This window comes from Anopheles nili, chromosome 2 (assembly GCF_943737925.1).
Source record: "Anopheles nili chromosome 2, idAnoNiliSN_F5_01, whole genome shotgun sequence".
Lineage (NCBI taxonomy): Eukaryota > Metazoa > Arthropoda > Insecta > Diptera > Culicidae > Anopheles > Anopheles nili.
Window position 1 is genome coordinate 17,055,551 of NC_071291.1, and position 11,351 is coordinate 17,066,901.

General features: G+C 56.4%; 1 protein-coding gene across 1 annotated transcript; it reads right to left on the reverse strand.

The window, feature by feature from the left end:
* Positions 1–1,059: 1,059 nt before the first annotated feature.
* Positions 1,060–10,812, reverse strand: LOC128731578 (tetratricopeptide repeat protein 28). The gene is made up of 5 exons (XM_053824708.1): positions 10,606–10,812; positions 6,208–10,238; positions 5,998–6,137; positions 5,737–5,919; positions 1,060–5,653 (listed from the first exon to the last, which is right to left on the reverse strand). Exons 1-5 carry the CDS (start codon positions 10,810–10,812, stop codon positions 1,494–1,496), a joined length of 8,721 nt encoding a protein of 2,906 aa, XP_053680683.1. The 3' UTR covers positions 1,060–1,493.
* Between the last annotated feature and the right edge of the window lie 539 nt (positions 10,813–11,351).

Genomic DNA, 11,351 nt, shown 5'->3' on the forward strand with positions numbered 1-11,351 from the left:
CCGGCCGGTACATACATACATTTAGAACGTTTGTGCCTATGCCTATTACCAGCTCAGGCTTTTGTTTACGAGGCATTTAGGAGCACGAAACACAGTCAAAGCTCTCGCGCAACAGTTATACGCTTTTTCACCATTCATCACCGGTAGGTCCTTCGAACGGAGCTTCATTTTAGAGGCTTGTAATTGTTTTTTTTTGTTCAAGACTTTAGCTCTCCCTGAGTTGTGCGACAAAGATTCGATAATTAGTTGTTGCAGCAGAAGGTCGGCGGAAAGAAGGTTTAAAACTGAACTTTTTAGTTTATTTATGTTTGTAAATTATTATTGAAAAAAACGAAAGAAAATAGAATAAAAAAGAGTCAAAACAAAACGGCTTGTAGTGTGTTTCATATCAACGTGAAAAAAACATCCGAAAGATCATACCTGTTCCACGTGTCTGAGCGAACGGTACTACAATAAACATAAAAATAATACAATTTTCTCGCTCTCGCACACTCTCCTGCCAGTGCTTCTCGGCCAACGGAACGCATATAGAGTTTGCTCGCTCTAGCGCACTCACTCGTGCGCCCCGGTCGAAAGCTTCCGTCGTGAGATGGCACGCGGTTCGCTCTGTGCTGCTCTCGCAACCGGTGCCAGTCGTGCAGCCTCCTTAGGTTCTTCGCTCCTGTTACTTTTGGGCAGATTTTTCGTATCGCGCGAGAACAAATTTTTCGACGCGCCGACACCCATGGGTTTGTGTCTTCGCTAAAACGCTTCGATGCAATTTCGCCAAACGCTTGATGCATTTTAAGCGTTTTTTAAAGGAATAAACCCTTTTTACAACGATTGTCGTGAAAAAAAAACGTAAAATACCTTTTGATAAATGAACATTTCAACGCGGCAACCGGTGCAGCGATTGCAGTTCTTTCGACATTGTGATATACAGAATACAGAGGGGTTAAAGTTAATGATAAAACACATGTAAAACACCTTTGTTTAAAATGCGTATTACACCGGAGCACCCGGGTAAACCTTTAATACACGTACATGTTTTCATAGTAGGCACATCTGCCGGCTGTCGAACATAAATATCATGTTGAAGGCTGCTAGCTATTTCCGTTTTCAATCGCAACAAAACATGCACATGCAACCCGTAGTTGCATCCGCCGGACGTGCCTAACAACTCGACTGCATCGCTTCGTCTGTACAGATGTTGGTGGGAAAAGGTTTATACACAGCTAATTATTTATTACCAGAGTTTACAGCTAATCAGTTCCTAATTCAACCTCGCTTCCTACAATATACACACGTGCCTTACACGTAGCACATTTCTACCACTAGTTTTCGAAGAGTAGTCTGTACACACGCGATTAGACGATACACAGCGCACCCCTAGCCGTGCACAATTTATCTAGTATCCAGTCTTGCACAATCAGCAACCCTCGTCTACCGTTCGTCTAATGCCTAATTCACAATTACTAAAACATGGCCTTCCGTAGTCCTTACAACCGCTCCTTCTACGTGTCAATGATGTACTTTCCCCGTTGCTGGATAACACCGGTCACCGTTGCCATGGCACCCGAGGACGATTGCTGTGATGGTACACCAGTTTGATCGTGAGCTCCTTGCACCTGTTGCTGCTGAGATGTTTGTGACTGCTTTTGTTGCTGCATCGGCAGCTGCTGCTGCTGCTGCTGCTGTTGCTGAGAGGCTGGAATAGGCTGCTGGCTCTTCGAGCTGGTCACCGTGGAACCGGTGATGTCGGTTCGGAAGCTCCCAGAGCACTGCGAATCGGCCACACTTCGCCCGTCACCCTCATCACGCCGGGACAGATCCGAAAAAGGTGACCCACTGCGCTTGACCACGGTCGAGAGTGAGTTCTCCGTCGATGAGGACAGATTGCTCGTCAACCCGCTGCTGACGGACGACTTGAGGTGCTTCTGCTGCTGCTCGAGGATGTCCGCCGTCGTCAGGTCGCTCGCCTTCACGATGTTCGGCGAAACGTTGCTAAGCCAGGGTTTGTTTGAGCTCGATTTCTTCGCCATAGTGCTTGCCCCAAGTGCGGCCGTCATCGCGGCCACAGCGGCCACCGTCGAGGTTGCGCTACATCCGCACAGCAGATCCGACGGCGAATGACAGATCCCGCACACGCCTTCATCCACCAGCTTGCTCGAAGTGGTCGCATTCATCTCGATCTCGTTCATCGCTTCAGCCAGGTTACCCACCGTCAGAGCGGCACTCGGTTTGTTAAGCAACGCGGCAGCTGCCGCCGCATTTACTGCCGCCACCGATCCGGAACCGGAACCACCGCCACCTACTGAACCTCCACCGGTACCACCAACACTCCCGGTGCCCTTACCCAGCGCATCCGGTGACTCATCGTAGTTCTTGCTCAACAACAGCTTCGACAGGGACGGGGCCAGCCCGAGCCCGATATTTCGCTCGTGGTACACCTCCGAAATGGTCGGTGTCATCTCACGGCTCATGTGCCGCAGGATCGAGTCCTGGATCGTTTTCTGGTTTGATTTCGAACCATCCTTACCGGACGGGCCTCCAGCGCCTCCCGCGCTCGAACCCACCACCAGTGGAGGTGCGTGAGCTTTACCACCGAGGGCCACCAGTTCCGACGCGGAAGCTTCCGCCAGCGGAAGCATCTCGGCGTCGGTTGGCGAGAAGTACAGCTTGTTCGCGTTCAGGTTAAGTGTCCGCTCGTCGTCCGGAAGCGTGGAGAGAGGTTTCCGGGGCGGTGGTACACCACCGAGTGCCACCGAGGACGAAATCTCCGTCCGGCAGCTTAACCGATCGAGGAAACCGAACTGATCCACCGGCAGTTTCGAGCGACCCATTGTGGCTCCGTGCAGAGGACCGTGTCCGTGTTGTTGCTGGTGCTGAGAAGCCTGCTGTCCGTGTTGCAGCAGGTGCGATTGTTGCTGGTGTTGCTGGAGCGATTGCTGCTGCTGCTGCTGCTGCTGCAGATGCTGACCGTGGCCAGTTTGCACGCCCAGCTTTAGTTTGTTGCGCGTTCGCATGCTTTGCAGGCTGTGCGCTAGCGACGTGAGTTTGCTGCTGATGGAGGCCGCATTTGAGCCACTGCCGGGCAGATCAAACGATCGTTCAAACTCCGAATCGGAACTCGTCGACTCCAGCACCGAGAGGGCACCCTTCGCTGCACCGTTCGCTCCTGTCACACCCTTAACACCTGCCGGACCTGCTGAAACGACAGCTCCACCGGTGATGTTGTTGTACACCGGTGCCAAAGGTGCCAACGGTCGCAGGCTCTCCACCATCGGGAGTGTCTGGCGGGGTGGTGGCAAGGGGGGTAAATGGTGTCCAGCACCGCCAACACCCCCACCCTGATGGGCCGCTCGTCGCAGGACCGTTGCGTGACCGGATCCTTCCCAATCGGTGGCTGAGCTGGCCGAGCTGGAACTATCCGGACGCCGGTGGTGAAGCTGTCCACTTGGATGGTGATGCACGCCGTCCCGCAGCGTGTCCTGAAGGGAGTATGCTCCCGCTCCACCAGTAGCCGGCCCGTGCCCTCCGATCGGTCCGGTTCCAGGTTGCACCACACCATGCAACCCACCGTTGTTCGTGTACAGGTTTTTAATGCGTGTCTGGTGCGCCAAGGCCAGCGAAACGTTCTGGTCCACGTTCTGCAGCGTCACAGGTGGGCTGGGTGTGAAGGCAGCATCACTCTCGCCACCACCACCCGGCCGGGAAACCTTTATCGTTCCCCGGAGGCTCGAATAACCGAGTCCTTTCGCGAGATGATCACTCTTCAGCAGGATCTGTTGCGTCGTGTACCCATCCGACAGCTCACTGTCGGTCGTATTGGCCAGGCTGGTGTCGAGAACGGTGGTGGCCGGTTGTGCCGTGGCCGAATCCGTTTGACCACCATCGGGTTCGCCGCGTCGTCGTACGTACGAAATGAAAGCACTGCGCGTGCTCAGGAACGGAACACGCCGCAAAGGTAGCGGTGGGCGCGAAAAGTTGTAGCTGGCTTGAGATTTCACCGTGACCGCTGGTGAGATGCTGCGTTGCTGTGAATCGGCTTGCGTTGGTGTTGGACTAACGCCTGCTTTTAGCTGCTGCTGCTGCTGCTGCTGCTGCTGGCTGGTGATCGCTACTCCTTGGGATGATTGCTGTTGTGGCTGTTGTTGTTGCTGTTGCTGCTGTTGCTGCTGCTGCTGACCGGGTTGTTGCGATTGAGACTGTTGCTGTTGTTGTTGCTGCATGGACGGTTGCTGAACCGTCTGCTCGTCGGGCGAATCCTCCTCGTTCAGTGACTCCGAGCTGCTGCTGGATTCGATACCGAGGCTTTTGGGTGCTTCCTGCGTGTCGAACAGAGCGAGCAAAGCCTGCAGGACGAACTGGCAGTTGCGTCGGTTGGCTTGTTTACCGGTACGCAGTGTCACCTGATCCTGGCCAACCTCCATCAGGTCAAACCCAAGCGAAGCGAGCAGCTCGTGACAACCGGAAACACGCCACAATCGCACACTCAACGGCACGTCGATCGCACTCTCGTTATCGGTCGCTTTCGGTGGGAATTGCGTGACAACGTTCCTCATCACACCGATAATTTCATCCGCAATCTCCGCTCCATGCACCAGCTTCGAGAGTGCGTGTAGTGTCGTGGGCGAGAGACCCAGCAACGCCTGCAAACTAGCCGAACACTGGGACAACCGATCCTCGGGATCACTTTGCGGGAAAAACACACTGGACGGGATGCCGTTCGCGGCCGGTTCAAACCGGAACCCAACCGCCATCAACAGGTCCTTCCAACCGCTCACCGGACCCGCCTTATTGTCGATGCTCTTCTGCGTGGTGTACATTGCGTTCTTCTGCCCACGGTGGATCCTTTGCAGGCTCTTCTCGACCAGATGCAAGCACACGCGCAGCGCATCCCGGCACTTGTCTGGCGTGCGCATTAGCTCACACAGAGCCTGCCCGATTAGGGCGACTTTGTTCGAGAGGCGCACGTTTCCACCGATCAGGATGAACCCGGCCCAGTTGGCAGGATGTGCGAAGTGTTTCGTGTGCTGGACCGTTTGCATCGCTTCGGCCAGGGCTCGAGCTGCTCGGGTGCCTTGCAGCAGTGCTGAGTAGAACGCTCTTAACAGGATCTTGGCGGCCGTTTCTGGGACGGGCCATAAGGACACGAGCACGGCACCGGTTCCAGCGAACAGCCAGCTTCCTGCTAGATTAGCCACACCACTGCCCGTAATCGGTTCGACGGAGTGGTACGAGCTCAGTACAACCAACTTGGCGGTCAGCTTCATCGAAAGAAGATCAGCAGCGCTCAGGATGAAGTCGGATAGGGGCGGGATTTCGATGCCACCGGCGGACAGATCGGTTGCTTCCTCGTCGTGATCACCGTCGGTTGGGTAGAACCGTTTCTGAGATGGTGGTGAGTCGAGTACTTCGCCTGGGCTGAGAACGACCGCTCCCAGCTTCCAGCTGACGTTGGCCGCGAAATGTACGCATTCGGCAGCGCCTAGTTCCGAGAGGATCGCTTCCTTGGTGGCGCTTGAGCTGACGAGTGGTTTCGTGTTCAGCATATCGGAAACCATGGCCGCTTCCTGCAGGGAGGCTGGTGAATCGGACCAACCCCATGTGTCGGAGAGTGAGGACGGGATCTTTGGTCCACCGATGACGAGGGCGCTGTTTAGTCCTTCCGCTGTTGGGAGTGAGACACGATCGTGTGAGAGATGCGTCGACTCGATGGAGCACAATTAAAGATGGTAAAGGAGGTGATCTTACCAGGTTCACGGGTCTTAATGCGGCTCTTTTGCCGTAGCGTGTGCAACGAAGGGACGGTCAGTAGTGAGCAGCGTTCGGACAGATACTCGCCGTCTTCATCTCCACTGCGCAGGATGGCGAACGGCACCAGGTACAGTTCCTTCTCCAGGATGAGGATCAGTTCGCGACGACCGATTCGGGCAGCTAGATGATGGAATTGGATCAAAAAAGGGCATTTTAATGAGTGTAAACTCCAGACACTCCACCGGGTGGCCTACTCACTTGTGCTGATGTCCGGCAGAAGATCCTCGAACGGTGCCAGCAACAGGTTGTACAGCACGTGCAGACAGGACGGACCCTGCCATGGTGGCAGCATGTTCGATCGCCTCGATCGTGTCGATCCCTGCAGGCTTCCAATAGACCTGTGAAAGATGAACACCGAGCATTAGCTTCGAGCAGGAACGTCCGGAAGTTCTCAACACTCTTCCATACCTTGTTGAACCCTGCAGACTGGCGACGGATCCACCGACACTACCAAGGCTGAACAGCGAGCTGAGCGAGTAGTTGCTTGAGTTCAGCAGATGATTTCGGTTCACCATCCGCAAAAATCCGGCCCGTTCATTCGCAAAGTCATCGATCAGGTTCTCGTTGGAGGACTTCCACCCGCTACCGTCACCTTCCTGCAACACACCGCTCGAGTTTACACCCAAACAATCACGCACGTAGTTGATGTACTGCTCCAGCAACGATCCTCGATCAGTCCCTGTTCCAGTGCTCTCGCCTGCAGCAGTCTTCTTCTCAGTGCCACCTCCCGATCCAGCCAGCAGGGCTTTCTTCTTCACCATCGGTAACGCTTGCTCGTCGAGTTTGGTCGCGTGGAAGCGAACGATGCGCTTTTGAGGCTGCAGGAACCACGCGTACAGATCACTGCCGGCGAGACTATAGTAAATCACGCTCGTTTTACTCCGATTCACCGTGTCGAAGATGTACTCGCTGCAGGTGAGCAGCGTTTTGCGGTTGTTTAGCGAGTTTTCCGCGCTCTGGTTCGAATCCGCACCCATACGTGATCGACAACGTTCGGCCGCGACCAGTGCGTCTTCTGGACGGCCCAATCCGACGAGTACACGTTGAAGCGTCTGATAGCAAGCAGTTTGTAGCTCGTACAGCTGCGTGCGAGCCTCCGGTGTGACTTGATCGCTGCGGATTGACTCCAGGATTTGAGCGGCACTTTCCATCTGCTGTCGAGCGGCATCGTCCTCGCCGGATGCGATCAGTGCCAGCCCAAGCCGGTGGCGTAGTTTCGCTTCATCCTCGAGCTTGTTGAGTGATTGAGCGATGGCTAGACCCTGACGGAGAAAGCCAATTGCTTGCGGAACTTGTTCCATAGCGTGATAAACACGACCTAGCGCGAGACAAGCGTGTGCTTTCGTTTGCCGATCAGCTGTAAGGGCGAGCTGTTTCTCGTAGTACCGTGCTGATTCTGGGTAGTTGCGTAGGGCGTCATACACCGACCCGAGGTTACCACAGGCACGTGCCTGCAGTGTCGCATGGCTAGCACCTTCACCCAGCTCGAGGTCCTGCTTGTGTAACCGCAGCGACTCATCGTAATCGCCCATCTGCTGAAACACCGCACCAAGTCCACTGATCGCGTCCGATGTAAGCACTCGATCGCCTAGTTCACGTGCAATGTCTCGCTGATGTTCGAGACAGTTGATCGCTTGCTCGTAGTTACCGAGTGCACTGTGGATCCCGCCGAGATCACCATACGCGGCAGCTTTCGCTTCAGGATTACCAAGCTCGTGCGACACTACGAGTCGCTTCTCGAGACATACGAGAGCCTCCTGCAGGTTTCCAACCGATTTGTGGCAGTTTCCAAGCCCTCGGTAAGCTCGCTCTTGATCCCGGGCGCTTTGGAGCGCGATCGCCAGCTGTAGATGCCGTTCGTGGCACTTGATCGCTTCCGCGTGGTAGTCACCGAGTGCATCGTAGCAATCTCCCAGATGCCCAAGAGCACGTGCACGATCGTGTTGAGCCGTCGCCGTGTTCACTTGTTCGAGTGTACCGAGCTGCTGCTCGAGATACCCAATCGCATCCTCGTAGTGACCCATGTTGAGCCGCGCGATACCAAGATTACCGAACGCTTGAGCTTCTACGGCTGAGTCCTGCAGCTCCTGAGCACGTTCGAGTTGCTCCTGGTAGCACTTGACCGCGTGTGTGTAGTTCCCAAGCGCCATATGCACAGCACCGAGATGTCCGTGCGCCCGGCATTCACCGGGTAGATCACCCATTTCCTGACGCAACGTTAGCTCCTGCGTGTGATACCCAAGAGCCTTGTCCAGCTTCTTGAGTAACCGATGAGCGAGCCCAAGCGCGCCACAGGCGGCCGCTTCCATTCCCCGTTCACGCGTTTGTCGCGCCAAAGCAAGCTGCCGCTGGTACATCTTGATCGCTTCATCCACATCACCCATACGGATCAGCACGTCACCGATGTTGCCCAGCGCACGGAACTTCCCCGGCAGGTGATTCGTCATGTGTGCGATCGCGAGGAAGTACTTCTGACACTCAAGCGCACCACCCGTGTTGCCAAGAGCGAGATGCGCTAACCCGAGGTTGCAGTACGCTCGGCCCATGTTCATCTTGTTCTGCAGGTCCTTGGCGAGTGCGAGATCCTGATCGTAGTACCGCACCGCCTCACGGTAGTTCCCGATGCAGTAATGCGCGTACCCAAGGAAGTGACACGCTTTGCCTTCAGCCGCCACATCACCAAGCTCCTGCGATAGCATCAGGTACTGCTCGTAGTACGGTACGGCTTGGGCGAACTCCTGTCGCGAGCTGAGACAATTGCCAAGGTTTAGCAGTGCGCACGCTTCACCCGCCGTGTCCTTAAGCTCCCGTGCGATGTTCAGATGCGCTCGGTAATGCATCAGCGCCATATCGTGCGCGCCAAGCGCTTGGTACGCAACGGCCAAGTTACCGTGCGTGGATGCTTCCGCGCTACGATCGTGCACCTCCTTGCTGATGATGAGCTCCTGCTTGTGGTACTTGATCGCGGACTCGTAGTAACCGGCGGCTGAGTACGCGTTGCCAATGTTCCCATACGCTCGGCCCATGCCGGCTTTATCCTGCAGCTGCCTCGCGATCGTCAGGTGCGCCTGGTGCAGCTTCAGTGCCGCATCGTGCTCCCCGAGCAGCTGATACACGATGCCAAGATTCGAACAAGCGCGACCTTCACCGACCTTGTCCCGAGCGGCCAGCGCCATCTCGAGCTGCTTCTCGTGCCAACGTTTCGCCTGCACGAAATCGTGCCCACAGCGGGCCGCGTGGCCTAAACCAGCGTACGCACGTGCCTCGATCGCGCGATCACCGAGCTGCTGCGCGATCCGCAACACGCTCTCGTGGTACGTGATGGCTTGCGTGAAGTTGCGCTTGTAGTGGTAGCTCGAGCCGAGGTTGCTGTAGGCTCGAGCCTCCTCCACTTGGTTGGCGAGTTTGCGCGCGAGCCGCAAGTGTTGCGTGTGGCAATCGACGGCCGAATCGAACTCACCCATCGCTAAGTACACGGCACCGACGTTACCGATTTCGCGCGCTTCCTGCAACCGATCGCCCATCTGTTTGACCAACTGTACGCACTGTTTGTGGGATGCGAGCGCGTTAGGATAATCGCCAATGGCGGTGTACACGTGTCCAAGCGACGTTAGCGCTGCTGCAGCCGCTTGCGTATCCTTACACTTCATCGCCAGCACGAGCTGGTAGCGGTGTGACGTTAGCGCTTCCTTGTACGAACCCTGGCTAAAGTACGCCGAACCGAGATTTCCATGCGCTCGGCATTCACCAGCCGTATCGCCGAGGCTCTTCGCGACGGCCAGGTCCTGCTGCATGTACGCGATCGCCTTATCAAGCTGGTTGAGCGCCCAATGCGCGGAGCTAAGCGCCGAAAACACCGATCCACGCAGCTTCAGCGAACACGAGCCAATGCGTAGCGCCGACTCAAGCACGGTAACGGCCGCATGATACTGGCCCGCACCGAGCAGCTCCTGGCCGCACACGGAAATCACCACAAACGGGGACTGGTCGAGCTTCATCGCTTTCAGCTGCTGAAACGTTGGCTCGAGTGCGTGCCGTAGCGGGCTCTTTATCGATGCTTCCACCAGCCCAGCCAACAGCTGCTTGCTGTTCGGATCCTGCGCAAGGCCAGCACTGAACGCGGCCAGTGCTTCACCGTACCGGCCGAGGCACTGCAACGCAACACCCTGCCGGAAGTACGCCTTGGGCCACTGGGGACACAGCTCGCGGGCACGTGTGGCGTCCTGCAGGGCGAGCGCAAACTGGCCCTGCTTAAGCCGCGCCGCCGAACGGTTGCTGTAGAGGATGTGATTGCCGGGGTCCAACCCGAGCGCGTCCGTGTAGAGCTGCACGGCCGTACTGAAGTCACCATTCTGGCACGCCGTGTTCGATTGGCGCACCTTCTCGAGGAACAGCGCCCTATTTGCCGCCGGCAGTTCCGGCGTACCCTCCGGTTCGTTCTGTTTTGAGGGTTTGGGTTGGGGATGGGTTGTGCGTGCGACGCGGGCGCGTGTGAACAGGTGAACGGGTTGCCATATGGGGTGTACACCACACACACACACACACACGGATACACATTCGCGCACAAGCGTTAGAGAGAGAGAGAGAGAGAGGAGAGAGAAAAGGAATGCAAGAAAAACCTCCTATTAGTGGCACGTATTACTTATGCTTATTTTATATATAATGCTCTTTGTGACACATGCACACATACACACACACAATCAACACACACACACACGCACACACAAAAGGACGAGCGCCTGTTGCAGCACAAGCGTATAATTAGCTGGCGGAAAATGGGCGCGAAGCGCAACGCGCGATAGGTACCGAAAGGATCAGTTCCGCCGACAGAATCTCCCACACGGTGGGATGGATGGCGGGCTGAGAGGATGCGGCGGAAACGGAGGCAGCGGCGGCGGCGGCGGTAAGGGTGGTCGCGGTGGAGAGTGTGGTGGTACCGGTCGCGCCACCACCGGAGCTCTGGTGCACGGTTACGGCTCCACGCGTCCTGTGCCGCCGCCGTTCGGTGTGCATCGCGCGTGTACGCCACTATCGTAGGGAAAACAACACACAGCCACAATGGCCAGGAACTGCACGGGAAAAACCGGGCCTGTTCCGTGACCACACACACACACACGCGCACACGCACGCACACGGGGTCTGCGGTCACTGGGGCAGCCCTTCGGCGAAAAAGGGTTCAGCGAGAGTGCCGTGTCTTGCGAGGTGACCGGCAGGACTCGCGTGCCGACGCGCGCGCGAAAGAACGATCGTACTCGGACGGTGGTTGGTTGGAAACTGAGAGCACCAAAGTACCGTTCGCTTTCGAGAGGGCGAACCTGGGATCGCGCGTTCTCACGTGATCGTGCACTCTTGCTCTCGCTCTCGCTCTCGCACTCTCTGTCTGATGCTGCTTTCTCCCTGATGAACGCAGTGAGAGAATGGATTGAGATCACAACGCTCGGGAGAGGTTTATTTTTCGCTCGCTCACACGATCGTTCGCTCGCAAACGCGTTGGCTCTCTCGTTCTCTCGCGTGCTCTCGCTTTGGTGCTCTTCTCGCTACATGATCCGCGG

Bases quoted from the DNA above. Each gene is read 5' to 3' on its own strand.
- LOC128731578 (XM_053824708.1), bottom strand. From the start codon at position 10,812: ATGCACACCGAACGGCGGCGGCACAGGACGCGTGGAGCCGTAACCGTG. The intron at 10,239-10,605 runs GTACCTATCGCG...CCCTCAAAACAG, and splicing joins CGGCGGAACTGATCCTTTCG to AACGAACCGGAGGGTACGCC. The intron at 6,138-6,207 runs GTATGGAAGAGT...CATCTTTCACAG, and splicing joins AGTCTGCAGGGTTCAACAAG to GTCTATTGGAAGCCTGCAGG.